This window comes from Poecilia formosa, unplaced genomic scaffold (assembly GCF_000485575.1).
Source record: "Poecilia formosa unplaced genomic scaffold, Poecilia_formosa-5.1.2 Scaffold20, whole genome shotgun sequence".
In the NCBI taxonomy this organism is placed as follows: Eukaryota; Metazoa; Chordata; class Actinopteri; order Cyprinodontiformes; family Poeciliidae; genus Poecilia; species Poecilia formosa.
In genome coordinates, this window is record NW_006799959.1 from 1,018,261 (window position 1) to 1,037,993 (window position 19,733).

Consider the following 19,733-nt stretch of genomic DNA (forward strand, 5'->3'; position numbering starts at 1 on the left):
GATCAGCTGATTTATCGGTGTGCAACTATTTTCTAAATCAATTGAATTAGAGGAAAACCTCCCAAAATAATCCATGTCTGGGGTTGCTTCTCATCTGAAGACTTCCTTTCACTTCGGTCAAAAAGTATTAATTTGCAAACAAAATTCATAAAAAAAAATCTCACTTTTGACACTCCTCTATGGTAGATTGGGGATTTGTGTAAAGACAAAATAATCTCCACACTTGTGTTACTGCCAAAACTTTTAACCCAGATATATATGCAGATATACACAAGTGAATTACATTTTTGCCAGTATGTGATGCTGCCTAGGCAGAAAAACATGTCTGTGTTTACCTGTTTGCCCTCGTTTCTCTATTGTCTAGATCGTAACTGTGAACAGAGTCAGACTCCCTCGACAGGCTCTGATGCTGGACTCTACGGCCTATGGGGTACTGATGGACAGATGAATTCGTCTGGGAAGTGTTGTGGAACCGCGGTGGCCGGTTCCCAGTTTCACTGGGGTAGTCGCTGTCTCGGTCGTCCACGGCGCTGTCGTGGTCATCATACGCTGGAGTGGAAACAACGCAAATACTTTAAAGAAGCATTTCCACCTCCATTTTTTCAGTTTATAACCTCACTATGAGATGTAATGCGTTTTAAGGATGGAAAGAAAACATTCAGGCAACAAAATATTTGAACAAATGGCTCCCTCTTGTGGTAGCAGGCAAACAACACAACAAAATGAACGCTGTGTGACAGACAAAACAATGAGACTCCACACAAGATTTTTTTTGTAGCGAGACAGCAAACCATTCTGCAACATGCAAATATGGAGAGGAAAAATGGATCACAGGTGGTAAAAAACACCAAACAACCTCTTTACATACTTTGCTGATCACTCCATCCAAAATAACTCCAACTGCCTGGTGGGATGAAGGAGAGTTTCCAAAGAAGAAAAGTAAACTGTGTTACTGAAAAATTAACTCTGTTGTGCATGGAAGTAAACCAAATGTGTTTGACTGGATGAAATATGTGTCAAAGTGATGAGCTATCTGCTTTTCTGTCAAGAAAGAGCGAAATTAAATTACTGTATTTTTTTTTTATACAATTATCCTGCCAAATTAGAACCAACACATCGGTCATTAATCAAATTTGTTTTAAGATAAAGACAGATACTCATTTATGTTTGAATTCATCAGTTAACTTCTAAAAAAATAAATAAATAAATAAATAAGAACAAAGACTTGTTTCTACCTGCATGCACAAAATATTGACTGTCTGTGGACTTACAGCACTGTGACGGCATCGACGCCATTCTTCTTCTCTGGACCTCTCCTGGTAACGGATACTGGGAAAAAAGAAGCAAAAACAACAGGAAAGGTGAAAAAAATAAAGAATAAAATGATTTTAAAGTGATTCCAGCATCTGTTCCCTGTAGTTATAACCTTTATTTGACACAAGGTGGCAGCAGAGAGCCAAACAGATTTTATTTATAAAAGCAAATAAAAGGGACAGATTTCAAAGAAAAACCAGATCTTGTTTTAATTTGATGAAAATTAGTTTGTATTTCTTCAAGACAAAGACATAAGTAATATTTAAAATGTATAAATGCAGCAGGGAAATCAGACAGGGATGCTTTAAGGTAAAACTTTCCAAGTAAATGAAAGATTAACAAAAAAAAAAAAGAATCAGACAACAAGGAAAAATGTTTTAGTTTCACCTAAAGACTGTACATTACAATGTGAAACAGGGGTTGTACTAAAACAGTGTTCATGTTGTAGTTGAGATTTAGTTTTATTTTAAGACCCTTTGAACTGAGTTTAGATAAAACTTTAAACTCTGGTATTTTAAAAGAAAAAAAAAAGTTTTATTTCCTCCACAGTTTAAATTTCTTAATGCGAAAAGCTCTTTTACAGAATAATAAAAAAATAATGATTAAAAAGATTAAATTCTGTTAAAACTTCATCTGGTAGTTCAAATATTTACATATAATATAGATAAAAGATGCATTATGCTTCATGTTCGATCTTTGAAACCTGCAGATTTACTCTAATGCATACAAAACTTCAAATGCACTTCAAATAAAAAGATAAGATACAGAAACTGGCTTTGGCCTTTTTTCAGATTACCATCAGTGAACAGTCATTGAACCGACCTCGTCGTGGATCTGCATGGTGTTGATCCGCTCCAGCTTGCTGGTCCAGTACTCCGCCTCGTCTTCTGGGATATCTGGTCCGAGGAGATGGAGGAAAGCAACAAAGTGAAGAAGAAAGACCCGCAGGCAGGCAGGGATATGTCAAGTGATGAGTGGAGAAACAAAATGAGAAAATAAAGCAGATAATCCTGGAAAAATCAGAAGTTAAGTCAGCCAAAGTGGAGAAAGAAATTAAAGACCATGGAGGCTGGAGCTCCACCCTGATCTCTGCTCTCTCTCTGCTCTGGACTCTCTCACCTCAACGTGTTCAAACCTTAAAGTCATGCATTTTTCATGGCTGATAAATGGGAACTTTTCTTTCCAGGCCTCAGAATCAAATTAACCAGCAGCAGCTCAGGGTTTCCCTAAAGCCAATGCAGGTTTTAAACAGGAGTATAATTAAGTGAAGTTTATAATGTCCGGCTGTAGTCTCCAGCATCAACACGAACAAAATGCAACACAACTTTACATGAACTAAAGATGAACCGATAGACACGTTTTCCCTTACTCTCCCCATGTTTCTGCAGCAGGCTCTTGTGTTTGGTTTAATGGTCTAAAAACGGCTTTTTCTGAGCAAACAGAAATCCTCAACCTGTGTCCTGTGTCTATCTGGGAAATCTAACCAAGCTAAAACAAGAGACGTTTGGTCAGATTTAACTTCAGACAGAGAAAAAAAAATTATATTCAGAGTATGTAAATATCTGGTTTCAACATGTAAAAGAAGAAAAATAAAACAAGATCCCAGAGCAGGAAGAGTTTAATATGGATAGCTGGGAAAAAAAGGAGAGCAGGAAATAAAAATGAAAAGGTTGTGAAAGATTAACAGAGTGTAACCCATCATAAAAACTTAATGCAGCCTAATGGTAGTTCCACATGTTCCACCATTTAACAGGAAGTGAAGTGAGTAAAACAGAGCAGGCAGCTGCGAGCAGCTAAAGAAGGATTTATAGTAACTTTAGCTTAGTAATTATGATAAAGTAAAGACAGTAAATCTTTCAGTTTAGTGGTTTGTTGAATTTGTCCTGGTGATTTGATTACTTCAATTTGCAAAAAGCATGTTCTCTCTTGAGTTTTACATCACTGAATTTGAACTCAATTCCTCTCTTATGAATGAAAAATAATTGGACAAATCAAGCAGTGCAGCTGCCCCACAATCCTCTTTATTACCAGTTTGAGTAAAAAAACATATTGTAACTTTATAAAATGTTTTCTGGCACCACTAATGTGCCAAATATCTAAACAATAAGGAGATCACTGACTACTGTGATCCATGGGCAGTATTTCATTGTATTTTTAACACTTATGTTCTCTAAAATGTCTTAAATAAAAGCATCAATAAACATGCAAGAGGAGTACCGCTTTCTGTCTGTTATGCTGCTAGAGCTGCAACTATTTTTATAATCGTTTATTCTGATGGACAATCGCGTAACCGGACAACACATTTTCATAAACAGATTTTCATTTAAGCTTATTTTATAAAATATTAGAACTATATTAAAATTTGAAAATAAACAATTTCCATTTTTAAACAAGAAAACATTTTATAACCTATTTACATATCATTCCTAGCCTGGTAATTTGATGCATATGTAACTAAAACAAATAATACTTCCAACATCAATATGTTAATATCTCAGGCCTTTCTGCTTGATTTAACATCAATACTGTATTGAAATGATCTGTTGATTATTTTTTGGATTAAACGATTAATAATTGGAGTCTTAGAAGGAGATTTTTTTTACAGAATTTGAACCTAAAATTATGTCACTTTAGGAGTCTTGGGTAGAATATGTTTACAGACAAAATGTATATTTATTCTTTTACAGTTTGGGCTTAATTACTGCTCTGAGTGTTCTTTTTTGGGGTTTTTTATTGAGTGTTTATAATGATTAATCGATTACTAAGTTAGTTGATGATTAATTGAATAATCGATTAATCAAGTTTAATCAAGTTTAATCACGATTAGTCATGATTAATCGTGATTAATCGCTTCAGCCCGACGTGATACACACCAAAAGGAAGCTCAAAGCGAGTGTCCAGCAGCACTTGGTGAGGCGTTGGGTTTGTGGTGCCGCAGATCTGATCCTCCTTCATCAACACCTCCGAGTCCAAAGCCGTCCAACTTCCTGGTCCCTCCTGGAGAACAGGAAACTCTCAGAAAAACAGATGGAAACTACCAAGACACTCATTTGCATTTCTTTAGGTTCGTCTTAAAGCAGCAATCAGGTTCCCATCTGTGCATCAATACAGTTATTGATCCTTATAATGGGTCTCTCTCTTCCTGCTGATCATCAGTGATGTTAACATGGTTCAAAACAAGGCAGTGAAAGACTCACTCCTCCCAGTAATTTACTGAATTTATTTGTTTTCTTCTGAAACCTTCCCTAATAGTAACAAATACTAGACTCTGTCAGAAATGTCAGTTTTCTATGTATTTTAAATTTAAAGTCTCAACTGGAAAGAACAGTTAAAGGCCAGAAATATCCTTTGCGATGCTTGAATGTTATTGTTGGCCATCGATCTAAAGAGCTTTATTTTTGTTTATTGAGGAGAATGTTATGAAATTTTACTTAATGTCGAAAACAAATAAATAACTTTCAGATTTCTCTCTGTACAGTAAAATGATAAAACTCGAACTGAAATGATTAATCAGATTAATCGTTTTTTAATTATATATCAAAATTATATATGTATATGTTCTTACATATGCAAAATAAGGTTGTTGTTTTTTAAGATTAAAAACACATTTTTTAAGATAAAAAAAAAACATTTATGTTTTGTAAATATATTTTACCCAAAACTCCTCAACTGGCAGTTTATGCAAAAATATATTTTAAAAATGTTTTAATTACCTTTTTACCCAATTATTAATCAGTTAATCCAAAAACTAATCAACAATCAGCCCTACACTGCACTAATCAAGCTGAAAGGGCTGAAATTTAACATGTTTATGGCAGAAAAATTTACTTCAAGACGTATTTTGTTAAAAATTATCAAACATTCACTAAAGAAATGTTGTGTAAATAAAATCTCATTTAAATGAAAAAAATGGGAGAATGTGCCATTTCGTTTACCCAATTAATCAATAAATTGTGAGAATAATGTGTTAATTGCTAATTAAATAAACGGTTACCTCATCAGACTGATGGATGGTGTCCAGCGGGATCAGTGCTGTGCCGATCATAGTGTCCCAGATCAAACCTTTGTTCCACAGCTCCACCACCAGACCCGAGTCCAGATTGCTGATCTCGCTGTGGAAATGAGCAAACACAAAATACAGCAAACAGTCTTTACACTTGGTCACAACAACAATCATTTAAAGGAGTCAAGCTTATACTTTTATCACTACAAACACAGTATAAACAACCTACCAGTAGTACCTGAGCGTTGTACTAGGTGATTTTAGATTTGTTTTGAAATGCATTAATAATTTGGCTCCGTTTTATGTTGCTGAACTGTTTCACCATTATATTCCAACTTGTACTCTCAGATCAGCAGATTGGATGCTTTTAAAGGTACCTAAGGAAAAGTGCTGAGGAATACGGCAAATAAATGTTTTGCTCTTATTAAAATAGTCAAAGTAAAAATATTTCTTAAGGTGTTCATTTGAACGAATGGTCGACAGGAGCAGCAAACGTCGAAACCTGCTGCAAACACGGGAATAAACATGAACCTCAAAACAGACAAAAAGAAAAAATAAATGGATCAGTAAAACTCTGCAAACAAGAAAAATACTGCAAATAAAAAAGGAGCAAAGGGAAAACGTTGCAAAAACAACTGCAAGTACAAAACATTGCAAATTCGCTCCACAAAACGAAAGTCCTCCAGAACACTAGGGGGAGTATGGAGCAGGTAACATAAATATGCTGCTGTTATAAAATGTGTAAAAAAAAATAAGCATAACACATAAATTCTGTCTTCCGTTTGGACATCCTCTCTTTATTAAGGGTCTGATCTCACAGATTTGCTAGTTGACTGCCCCTAGTGGTCTGGAGGACTTTTGTTTTTTGGTATTAGTGTTTCATATTTAAAATTTTCGTTATTTGTCGCGTTTTTCTGTAGCACTTATTTATTGTGTTTTGGAGTTTGCATCATTAATATGTTTGCAGCGCTTTTTGCCCCGTCAGCCACCGTACCTAACATAACACAAAACACGACAAACTGCTTTTAACCTGCAACTTTGGATTTTATATATAAACACATGAAAGGACCATTTTCAATATTAGCTAAATGTAGTGAAGCTCATGTTAAAATCACAACCAATCAAAAGAAAGCATACATCTGGTCTAAGATGGGATTTATTTTTATTCTTCAGTCCGGCACAAATCTTCTTCCCCCTTAAGGTCACGAGGTTCACCAGTTTTTGTGCAGAAACAATAAGTGCCAAAATGACAGCTGTCATTTTCTCTAAAGAGAAACAGAAGCCAACTGTCTCCCCTGCTCATCTGCATATTCATATTCACATCCTCATTCACATTCATGTCGCCTCGGTTTGCCTGTCAATCATCTCTGATGACGCTCAGCAGCTCAGATGATGGAGAGACAGTGGGTGGGAGAAGCTAAGTTGTGTATATACTTGTTTAAGTTGCCAATTAAGGAGATTTTCTGGCCTTATGGGGGACAAAAGTCATAAAATATCTGATGACTCGGTTCATTTGGAGACCAAAGTTGCAATAAATTTTTACATTTTCAGCTGCTGCGGTTCGATTTCACATTCAGTCAAACTAATTCAAAAACCTGTTCCCCTCCTCACCTGTGGTGGCGCTGCACCAAGAATTACAGAAGGAAACGACTCGAACACCTCTAAAGAAAACAGAACTTATTTTTTCATAAAATGTTAACAAAAATGAAGTAGCGTCAGATTTTAGTACTTGTAGGATTTCTCTCGTCTTTGGAAAACATCAAAAGCCATTTCTGCTGCTAGCGCTAGACTTGTGCGTTTGTTTTGGTTGCTTTTACCCAGAATGCCCTGTGTTGTATAACAAACTGACAAACAAACTGGAGTTTGATCAAAGCAGACTAAATGGGGCTTAAGTTAGGCTTGTCACAATAAGAAATTTTGCTGATTACTTGTTTTAGAAAAACTCTGAATGATATTGACTTTTGGATGACAATAAATTGTTCCAATAATTATTGCGATTAATGATAATTTTTTTGAGACCATTTTCAAGTAATGTACTGATAATGGCATATTAATGCATGTCAGTAACTTGCGCAGCAGCAGTTTAAAGTTTAGTCATAGTTTTAACAATTATTTAAAAAATCATTTTATAAAAGTGACATGTTGTACCTTTAATTTTACAATTTCTCAGCTAAATCTGAATCTTAAATGAGTCAAAAATATGATTTATTAGCAGTTAAAAATGACATTTTGGTCAAGGTGAGCTGCTTTAATCTCATATTACATAAGATGACAGTCTGTTGGTTTAAAGGGATGGAAATTGAAAGAAAGAATACAGTTTTTATTACTGGCTCAGTTTAATCTATGGGATTATGCAGTTTTATGATTAAAAACATATCTGGTGTCTGAATGACGTTCCTGAGTTGCGTCTCTGGTGAAAACTGTCAGAATCGGTGCATTTTTAAACACCCAGAAGGACACTGTGTGTGTTTGAGCCGAGACTGAGAGCAGACAGACGGGAGATCTGTGAAGACAGCGGTGAAATTCAAACATGTTCCTGCTGGGAAAGCTTTGCACAAACACACACGGCCGTTTCAGGATCAGGAACGAGAAAACAGCATTTTCTTCTTGGCAATGCTCTTCTATATGCCATCAGTCTTGTTGAGTTGGTTTGATTTTGACATGATCATCAATGTTTCAGCACTTCTGGCTGTTTAAATCTTAGAGTCCATACTCAACACCCAACCCTGCGTCACTGTGTTAACTGACCCTATCGGTATTCTTAATTAAATCAATAATATCTACAACAAAATGATTTTCATTCCTCCCAGATGAAAGTGGTTTTAAGGAAGCGGTTGTGCACTCACACAAGCTAAAGCTGAAGTCGATAGTCCTCTTTAAGTTGAAAGGCTGCAGTTGGGTTTATGCATGAGATGGGTTTTTAATGTCCACATGTAAATTTATCAATACTTTTACCCATTTCCTGGAAGATGTTTAACAGGACCTAATCAGTTAAAATGAGATTGATCATTTCAGTTCTGATGATTAATATTTTTCAAAGGACAATTTTGATCACAGAGACAAAACATTCCATCTTATTTATGGTTTTGTTGTTTCTGTTTTGACACTTTGAGTGTTTGGTGTTCTTTACAAAATGAACGTTTTTTTGGTTGTTGAGAGAGCAAACCTGTGTTATTATCAATATGTTAATTGAAAATCGTCTCAATGACAACAATATTATCACTTATTGTCCCAGATGATATATTGTCTTTGTCAAAGATATATTGTTACTGACAATATATCGTCCAGCAAAATGTGTTACTGTGACAGGCCTGGTCTCAGATTTCTGGCAAAAACTCACATTTTTAAATTCATGTCAGAACTTTTCAAGAAATGGACATTTAAAGTTGGAAACTTTTGACATTTCAAATTGAAATTTACAAGTTTTTTTTTTAAGTTCTGAGATTATTCTTAAAATTTCTACTAGCAAATATTTGACTTTTCAAACTCAGAAATTTCCAACTTTGTTTCTAGAAAATTTCTAAAATTAGTCTAAAACTTTCTGAGTTTTCTACTAGCAAATGTTCAACTTTTTAAGCTCAGAAATTTCAAAGTTTTTTCAAGAAAATTTCTGACAATCTCAAAATTTTTTGGCATAAATCTAATCCCTTTTTTATAGAACTAATACATCATCCGTTCAAATGATCACTTCTAGTAAAGTCAGCTGCATTTCCCCATCCTCTATTCAATAAATTCCAATTAAAATATATAAAAAATCTGAATGCAAAACAACGTGACGACACACCATGAATTGGATTTATAAAGAACAATACGTAGCATCCAACTATTTCGTCTTATTTAAACATCCAGATGTAAGAAACTTTGCAGATCAGAGTCAGAGAAGCAGAATGAAGAAGGGCAGGAGGAGGAGGAAAGGGTTTCCAACAGACAGACGTTAATCACTCCTGTTGTTGTAATTTGATAAAGTCACTCCTCAAACACTTAATACAGGCTGATGCAGGCAGAAGGAAAAAGGTCACAATTTGTTGATACTTTAGCAGACCTTAATTGAAGGAAAGAGTAGGCGATGACCCGAAACATCAGACAAACCGATCAATAATCAGAAGAGCTTCTCCCCAAACATCTAAATAAATGTATCCTTAGTTGTTTTCCAATTAAAATAAAACACATACATCTGTGAGCTTAGACCAGCCCATTCTTTACTGCAAAAAAACTAAATCTTACCAAGTACTTTTGGTCTATTTCTAGTGCAAATATCTTAGCATGCTTGAAATGAGACAAAATTAGCTTTTAAGTAACTTTTCAGCAAGACATTAGAGCTTGTTTTGAGCCAATAATTCCTTATTATTAATAACAAGGTACAAGTACCATTATTTCACTTATAACCAGACATTTTTCCCGTGTTAAGTGAAAAAATATGTCAATAGAAAAATAACTTTTTCACCAATATTAAGGAATTACTTACTTAAAACATCCTCATACATCTTGTTGTCTATTGGTTTGTTTATGTACAAAAACATTTGAACTAAAACTAGACCAAAAATACTTGGTAAGATTTTGACTAATTGACAATCAAAGAGTCATATTAAAGCAAAGTAAAAATGCTAACATTAGCCTAGCATGTCAACTAAATGCTCTGTATAGAAATATCAGTTTAACTGGAATCTGCAGCTGTACTGTACATCAGGTTATTTTTTAAGCTGTTTAGCATCATTTCCTGCTGCTAGGAGAATCACTGAAGCACTGAAGTTCACTGCAGAAAACACAGAACCGATAACAGCTTTAAAATGAATGAACTGCTGCGTGATGTACTGCACTACACTGCAGGCAGCGGCCAGATTGGGAATTGATTTTGCGGCTCTGTGGAGTAAGATCTAATTCAGTCTGCAGCGTCACTGAATTTAATCTAGTATGATTTAAAGAATTACTCATGAGCATCAGCACTAACCCTTTATTGTTTTGCAATACACACGTTAATCGTAGAATTGTGACTTTTTTCTCAGAATTTTGTCTTTAATTGTAGAATGCTGACTTTTTTGAGAAAAAAATACATTTTCTCATAATTCTTGTGGAATTCCGACCTTTTTCTCAGAATTTTGACTTTAATCGTAGAACTCTGACTTTTGATCTCAGTCGATTAATGTCATAGTCCTGAGAAAAAAGTCATAATTCTATTAAAGATTAAATAATTCTTTTTTTCCCCCAGTGGCCCTGATCGTCTTCCGTACTCTAAACACTGAAATAAGAAAATCTGTGAGCAGAGAGCAGACCAACTGTTCAAAGTAAAACTGTCAAAAATCCCCCTCTGTGCATATTGCAGTCCGGTTGGCACAATGGGCTTGGAGAAAAATTGGCAGCCGGTCTGCTAGTAGCTGTGGCACAATCATTACTTATCATGAGATTTTCCAAATTAAATCTGGATTTTTCTGCTCTTCAGATGCGCCTTTTTGCACTAAACCTCATTTTGCCATCAGTGTTTCTCTGCACAGCTGCCAGATGCAGGACGAGTTAAAAAAACTAATTATGAGATGCCATTCAAACGACCCAACAAGGATGTTTTGCCCATCAGACAATACTTCCACACACAAATTGCTGATTTTCTCCTCACACATTGATTCCAACATCACCACTTACAACAGAGCAGGAAGCGTAAAAAGACCCAGCAGATTTCTAAATCAGGTGCATCTTTACCTCCATGCCCTCTGGAATCAGGATGGGCTGGACAATTCATTAGATTTCTAACTGGCTCATCCACTTATCTGGCAGGTAATTTCACTTTCCATCCATCCAACCTGCTTCTGCCCAAATTCTCATTTAGGAGGCCGTGTCAGCCAGCCAGACCGAAGTCCCACCGGCCGCTGCTGTGCACCACTTTCAATGCCACAGAGGCCCATTTAGACCAGATAACAAGTCAGCTTGCAATGGCTACCTGGCCTGCATTCATCTGCAGGCTGCCACAGCGTCTGAGGCACCAATTTCTCTCTGCATTTGTCTTGATACATCCCAGAGGTTTGGGGGCAAACAAGCCGTTAGTGACACCACTTTGCAAAAGAACGCCAGAAAAATAAAGCAAAGCGACGATCCAAACTGAAATAAATTAATTTAGATGTTAAATAGGGCTGAAATGACTAATTGGATTAAATGTGATTAATTGATTTTTTAAAAATAATCGTCAAATAATTTAGTAATCAATTCATCATTAAGTGGAGAATACAGACTAACTTGATAAAAAAAAAAACATATTCAAACTAGAACTGTACAAAATATATTAAAACATTGAATTCAAGATAAAAACACCTTTATCTGTAAATATGTTGCATGAAATACATGTCCCTATAAAATAAAACAAAAATATTTTTAAAAGTTTTTTTTTTCAAGATTTATTTCATTGTTTATTCATTTAATAACCGTTTTATTTTGTGACACTATGCATTTCATGGACTTTTATCTTTTAAACTCTGTTTTTATCATCAATAGAAATAATAAAAATGGAACAAACATTTATTTGATCGCATGAAATAAATGTCCCTATGAAACAAATCAAAAACTGATATTTTAAAAATGTTTATGTGTTTATTTTTTGTTTATTTTAATATTTATTTATTTATTTCATTCTTTATCCATTTAATAACTGTTTTACTTTGTGACATTTTAATTTTGTAAAGCTACTTTATGCATTTCTTGGACTTTTAAATTTTAACTCTGTTTTCCTTGCATGGCTGAATACAAAAATCTTCTGCTTCCCATTTCTGCCCTCCTTCATGTTTGTCTGTCACATGAAATCCAATTGAAAACCGCAGAAGTTTGTGGTTATATAATGTGACAAAAGCAGAAAGGTTCAAGTGGTTTAAATACTTTTGTAAATATTAAAGTATGTTACTTACAACATGAAGTCCTGCTCCCAGCATGGCTGATCTCCACGGACTGTGATGGTTGTGCTCTTCACATTCTGGACCTTTAAGGTGACATAGGCGTTGAATTTGTCTGGAAAAAACAGAAAATGGAAAAGTAGAAACTCAAGTATTTGTTAAACACTTTTGGGGGTCAGACATGAAAGATACGAAAAACTAAATGTTATTTTAAACTTTTGTTATCTTTTATTCCAGGAAATATTCAGAAAATCCCAGATTAAAATGGAGAGTTTCTCCTTGTATGTACTGTAAGCTGGGGTATTATTGATGTGATGAAATGTTGTAAAACATTTTGTCACACAATAAAATAAAGGGGTAAAACACTCTTCAGATCAAATACATTTCCAATATTAGCCGTTACTGTTTTTCACATCTGAATAAAAATAAAAAGAAGAAAACAGGTTGGAAATATATGAAATATTTAGATTTTTTCCATGTTTTAAATCCATTCATCCATCTTTTTACAAATCTATCCACCCAAACGTTTACATGCATATCCATCCACTAATTCATCTCTCCACCATTCATCAGTCTTTCCATCCACTTATCCATCAATTTACCTATCCTTTAATTTATCCATCCATTCATCCAGTTATCTATCCATTCATGCATCCTTCCATCTATCTATTCATCCATCTACTTATTCTTTAATTTATTCATCCATCCGTCGGATTATCCATCCATCCATTCCACTGCTGCCTTTGCTTTTTGCTGATTCCATATGAATCAGTTAAACACATAACTAGTATATTCACAGTGAAAGTTTGTATTGACGCTTTAAAAAAATATTACCGGTACAAATAATCAAATGGCCAAACCTCTGATTACCAACTGCTGTTGAAGAAAAAAATGGTCTGAAGAAAAAAGCACAGCATGTTTGTGCCTTAACTTTTCCTCTAACATCAAATGCATTCATTTCTCTGAGCTGCCTGCTAATGCAGCTGCTCTTACAGCGACAGCTTTTAGGGAGTCAATCTACACAGGCTGAGGCATGAAGAAAACAACATAAAAGGATCTGAAACGGAGCTAAAAATCATTGCAAAAATGAATCCAAAAAGGATCTGCTAGTATAGATGATTCAGATGTTATTCTGTGTTATTTTGATAAGATTTCAGGTGGTTTATACAGACTGAAAGAAAAATCAATGCAAGAACTGGCAACTTTGTAAAGGATCAGCTGTTATTAAAGATGCAAGTTATCGACTCATGAAAGGTGAGTCATTTTAATTCTTATCGATCATATGCTGAATTAAGAAAAATAGATAATAAAAAGTATATACATTTGTGTTAGCTATATTAAATACTGACTAAATAAACAGAAAATTGTGGTTTTCTCACGTCATGTTAAAAACGCAGACAGGAACATATTATCAATCAATAAATCAATCAAATTTTATTTGTATAGCACATTTCAGCAGCAAGGCATTTCAAGGTGCTTTACATAATGAAAAACGAAAATAAAAACAGCATGTGACATTGAATAAACAGTAAGAAAGAGAAAGATTTTGGAAATAAAAAGAAAAAGATAAAAACATACTTTTGTTACGGAATTTAAGCGGCTGTCATCGCTGGACTCCGCCGTCCGTTTAACACGGGTATTATCCAGGCCCGTCGCCTAACAGGACAAGGTCTCCAACCTTGCAGCACCAGGCTCCGTCCACCTGTCACGAATTTTTGCGCTAGGACTTCGTCGTCCTACACGGATTTTTGTGCACTATTTTTACCTGTTACAGTCTAGAATTTACAGGGTTTTTCTGTGCGCGCAATGACCGTCAATCACTCGCCACGTTTACATAAATAGATAAAAAGTAAAGTTAAAAACATTAAAAACATCGAAGACATCAAAGACATTTTGCTGTCATGCTCTCTAGCCCTAATTTAGCCATAAGCAACTCTAAACAGGTGGGTTTTAAGTTGAGGTTTAAAGGCACCCAGTGTTTCAGCTGTTTTACAGTTTTCTGGAAGTTTGTTCCAAATTTGTGGTGCATAGAAACTGAATGCTGCTTCTCCTCGTTTGGTTCTGGTTGTGGGGATACAGAGCAGACCAGAACCAGAAGATCTGAGGGGTCTAGACGGTTGGTACAGCAATAACAGATCTTAATGTATTGTGGTGCTAAACCGTTCAGTGATTATTAGGTTGTTGAATAGAAGAAAAGGTGGAAAATATTTTCTTCTGTTCATGAGAAGTGACATACTTCCCATGAACAGAAAAATGTTCATGCATTAGTACCGTCTGTGGTTTATTTTTAATTAATATTAATTTTAATTTCTCTGCGTTGTCTTAACCGCTTTATCCTCACCTTCGTAGCAAATCAGTCATTTTTGTTGAGATATTGACACTGCTCCGCCATGAAGCACCTCCGCTTAATCAGCGCTATTAAAGTGAAAACTTAAGCAGTTTATCGAGTGTTTATATTTGAAAACAGAACCGCTTAAAGCGTATGTATCATCCCACACCGGACTCTCCCTGAAAGATTTTTCTTTCCCAGTCTGAAGTGGCGCCGCCGCCATCTTTGTTTCTGTAACGGCTCCGCTTCAGGATGAACAGCGGCGCCCTCTGTTGGATGGCGGGCAAACTACAACACTAAAATGAAATATGGCCGTTATTAGTTATTCAGTTAAGTTAATTAGTTAAGAGGTGGGCAGAGAATCTCAAAACGGTACTCAAGTAAGAGTAGCACAACTTCAACATATTTTTACTCAAGTAAAAGTAAAAAGTAGTCATCCAAAAAAATACTCACGACATAATGTAAAGTTAAGTGGAAATTTTGGTATTTTAAAGACCAAGTAACAACAAATAACACAATCAGGCAAAATACATTTTTCCAAATTTTTGTTGTTTTTTTTTTTCAATAAAAAACTAATGAAACTTTACCAAAAACTGAAGGTGTGTGTCTGTGTCTGGTGAATTTTTGGTTAAAACATGTTTATTTTTCATTCAGTGGGTAGAAAATACAAACATTTTACTCCAGTAAGACTAGAAATACTTAATAAAACTACTCAAGTAAAAGTAAAAAGAACAATGTAGTAAAAATACTCTCAAGTTATTTTTTTCAAATAAGAAACTCAAGTAAATGTAACTAAATACTACCCAGCTCTGATCAATTGTAATTTAATCTAATTAACCTAGCTGTTATCCTGATAAAGTTATGATAGAAAATTATTTTTAGTTTACCAAAACCTATAAATCATCAACTCTGCACTTGTTCTGTTGTGTTGATCTCTTATGGGCTTTCTGCACCATAAAATGACTTTTCTTTCTGTTTCTGAGCGAGTTAATCTGAGATAATTCATCATTCACTTTACAGAGTCTCCAGGTCTGTGATTCTTGTAGACAGCTCCATTAACTGACTGCTAGCACCAGTGAGAAAAACATACAGGGTCATGACTGTAAGCAAAAATAACCCAACGAGAAACAAAAACACAGCGGCGAGAGTATTAACAATCCAGCATCTGTTGTCTGTGACCCTGCAGAGATTGTTGAAGCCACAATCAGAACAACGCAAACTTCCATTAACGTTCTTGTGCAAAACCCACAGAAACACGTCAGATGCAGGCGAGCTTGGGGAGAAGATATCCCAGCATGCAGCAGGGCCTTCTTGGGAGAGCATCCGGCATCATTTATAATTAACTGGCAATGACTTATGAAAATGAATAAGTTATATTCAGTTACGCATGGACGTGTGCGGCGCGGCTGGACCAGATGACATTTACTGGGCTGTCTACAATAATGAATACTCTATTATGGGCACCGAGGAAGATTGGAGAGGTTTTGGAGATGGAGAAGAGATAAAAACATCCAAATCTGTTTATTGTTCGACAGCAGAAGGACAATATGTTCCCTGTTTCATTACAATTCCCATCTAGTTGTGTCTAATTAATATTTGCACACTGAAATTAAAGTAAGTGGAATCACACAGGAGCCATCGCATATGAGGAATCGGAAGGTAACTCAAAATTATTTGTAGAAAATTCACAAATAATTTAGATTTTTTTGTAGTTTATCTAAAATATTCTAAAGAAAATGCAGCTTGGGACATAGAAATATCATGACTCAATGCTACTTGACACCCTATACATAATTTCCACAAGTCTGAACTGGATCAGCGCCATCTTGGTAGGCAAGTGGAGTGCAAAGCAAAGATGAACCATGGCTTCTAGACCAACAAAAATAAAGTATACTGACACTATTTTTTAAGATTAAAAAACAGTAGCTGATTAAATGCAGCTACTATGTTCAGTTTAATAATATAAATTATTATAATTTTTTTAAGTACAGTATGTGGCATCCTGAAGAAACCCATTTCAAATGGTAATATTTTTCAAGAACAATATTTGTGTTTTGGGGAAATAAATGCTGTACCGTTAAGTCACAGCTATGCAGTCAAACAAGCAATAAATAGTTATTTTGATCACAAGTTGTGCAAAAATACAGCGGGATTGGTTAAAACAAACTTTAAGCAAACAAAGGTTTTGCAATTGTGTACTGAATTCTGCGTAGCATAAAAACAACCTGAATTTTATTTTTCCATATATTCAAACACTGTGAGTTCTGTGTATTTTTTGTCTTACAGTAAAGTGCAATACAATTTTTCTAGTGATTACAGGAAGATAGACCTCTGAAGTGGCCACACAGTTCCTGGATGAAGTAAACTGACTCAGAAGAAATTGCTAAAAGTCATTCAGCACAACAGTTCAGGCTGTGTCAGCGCAGGCCGCCTCATTACTCCAACACTATCCCTTCATTAAAGGCAGAGACTCCTCTGCATTCATTATTCTGCAGGTATAACCAGGACATGACAGGAAATATGACACATTTTGCCTACAATTCGCTGCTCATAATAAATTATATAACAATATGTGGTGCAGATATTTAGCTTAAGAGAAATTTCTTAAGAAATTAAGAAATTCTCTTAAGATTTCTTAAGAGAAATCCCTAACAAATCCAATCTATTGTCACTTTACACTTGGTCTCAAAAGGAAAAACTTCAAGTCTATAAGGATTGTATTGAAACTTTTCACTGAAACTTTAACCAGGATTTTAGAAAAATAAGTCTTCGTAGAACCTAGGCTTGTTACAATACTGAATTTTGGATGACAGTGAATTCTCCCAATAACTATTGCAATAATTGATAATGTTGACCATTTTCAAGCAAAATATCGACAATGGCATAATAATGCAACTTTTCCCTCTTAGACCAATAAACTTTAACTGAAAGATATTCTAAATATTCAAAATAAAACCCAACAAAAAACAATAAAACGGAAATAAGAACCACACACAATAGAAATCTTAAATTAAATGGATTATGAAGCCTCTAAACAAAATTGCTCTAAACTTTAATGAGTCTTTTTGCCCTTTCTGCTCACTTTTATTCACTATTTTGTGATGGTTAATCTCATTAAATACCTAGTAAAATACATAGTCTTGTCACTGTAACCCAAAAGTGGAGGAAATACTTTAAAATCTGGATAATAAAATGACATATAAACCAATCAGGTTTCGGAAATGTCCTGGGACAGCAGCCAGTTCCCTCTGGAAATAAATCCATCGCTTCTTACCATTAAGCATAAATCAGAGCATGTTTCCAAAATGGGGCATTAGAGCGGGACAAAACCAACAAATTTTTCCTTGACCTGAAACGAATAACTGTGTCACCTGACAGAGCGGCATCCTGGGTAAAACATTTATCGGTCACATCGCCGGACACCGCAGCCCCAAGGAAACACAGATCCTGTAAATAGGTCAAGTTTTCAGAGAACTGAAGTTTCCCCATCATGTCTGGATAGCTGTCGATTTATAAAAACTAAGGCTGACTTAAAAACACTCAAGTGTTTCAGTCAATTTTACCTCTCACTGTATTTGATGGCCCCTGACCCCACTCAGACGCAGCTCATTATCCTCACTCTGAAAGAGTGAATCATGGTGCAAAGATGGCCAACATGGAAAAGTATAAAAATAAGTTTCTTGTTCCAGTTGCTGTAAAAGCAAACACCAAATTATTTTAATCTATACAAAATAATGTTTTTTTCTGCACAAACTTCTGCATTTTGAATCATTCAGGTCCACTTTTCAGCATCAGTAGCTGTGTTTTTATTACAAACATGCGCAAAACGTTGTCTTTTTTCTGCTAATATTGAAAAATCACAATTTTGCAATTGCAGGATTACCATTAAATAAGAAACTAAATTAAAATCACATGTGAATGTTTGTTCACTTTAAAATAAGTCAATTTTTCAGCATCAGTATCAGAATTTCCATTATAAATGTGCAAAAAGCTCTGTATATTTTCCCACTAATGGATGTAATGTATTTTTCACATGTGAATAAGTTTGTTCATGCAGTAAGTAATTCCAAATAATCTGTGCCATCATCCCTCAACCACTTCCTGTCGTCATCTGCTTTGTAGTTTCTGCCAGTAGTAACATCCTGTTGATGATCATGTCACCTGTTTGATGTGAAAAAAAGTGTTTCCATTGCAGCTTTGCAAAATAAAGCAATTTCAATATTAGCTCATCCTAGTGCCAAAACAAGTTTTTCCTAAATTGTCGTTAAGCTAATTTATTTTTAAATGTCAAATTGCACGCAGCTTTTCCATTAAATAATAAAGATATGACATGTCCTTATTTCCTCTCCTTAAAACTGCTCATCTCTGTGCTGTTTGTCTCCTAAAGAGCTTGAAAGATTTTTCTCTGTAAATGAATGGCACATTGTCATCTCAGGCTAGCAGGTGGCCCTTTGTCTGTGATGATCTATTGATTTTCCTTCCCTCCTCCTACAGCTTGATTTCTTATTCTCCCACTCATTCCTGTTGTTCTCCCCTCATCACCGCCTGCAGAGAAGTGGAAGGGACAAACAGCTGCAGCCTAAAGAGACGTTTAAGACGTAAACTGGCTGGGAAGAGGGGACCATTCTTGCATCTCCTCTTAAAACAGTTTGAATTAACGTCATGCTTCTTACATGGCTCACAGTAATAGTAAAAATGGACTTCATTGGGAGAAAAGCAGATTGCATAACATGACTAACACTTTGGCTGGTTGGAAGTCCAACTGTGACACAGCTGGACTTCGATTTCTCATTGAAATCTAGGTCTAAAATATATATAATGCAATAAGTAGACATTAGACATTATACTATTGAATCACAAAAGGTCACAGTTTGTGCCAGAATAACATGTTTGCTGAACGTCAACACAGTGCAGAACTAAAACATAATCTTAGGTATAGTTATAAAGACAGTTTTGTCACTAGCAAATTTTGATGCAAGATACATTCTCCCAGTAATTATTGCCATGTTGTTTTGAGAACTTTATAAAGTAATACATAATTCTGTAGCAATCACTTAACACTGGAACTGGAAGATTTTTTAAATATTCAAAATAAAACTAAACTCGATAAAATGGAAATAAAAAACACACACAATAGAAATAAAGTTGATTATGAAGTATCTGTAAACAGAATTTCCCTAAATCTTAAGATCTTCAGCATTTTAATGTGCCAGAAATT

General features: G+C 35.0%; 1 protein-coding gene across 5 annotated transcripts in view; it reads right to left on the reverse strand.

The window, feature by feature from the left end:
- The window catches only part of LOC103134977 (protein unc-13 homolog B-like), a 59,262-nt gene that overhangs the window by 19,214 nt on the left and 20,315 nt on the right, over positions 1-19,733 (reverse strand). For 3 of the 5 annotated variants that reach the window (XM_016669151.1, XM_016669148.1, XM_016669149.1), the window contains exons 3-9: positions 12,202-12,301; positions 5,309-5,426; positions 4,188-4,311; positions 2,137-2,210; positions 1,272-1,329; positions 869-904; positions 336-549 (exon numbers count right to left, since the gene is read on the reverse strand). In XM_016669151.1, coding sequence (XP_016524637.1) covers positions 336-549; positions 869-904; positions 1,272-1,329; positions 2,137-2,210; positions 4,188-4,311; positions 5,309-5,426; positions 12,202-12,301 — 724 coding nt within the window. Of the gene's footprint in view, positions 1-335; positions 550-868; positions 905-1,271; positions 1,330-2,136; positions 2,211-4,187; positions 4,312-5,308; positions 5,427-12,201; positions 12,302-14,527; positions 14,835-19,733 lie in introns of those variants that run through there. The other 2 variants (XM_016669152.1, XM_016669150.1) reach the window with 2 other exon arrangements.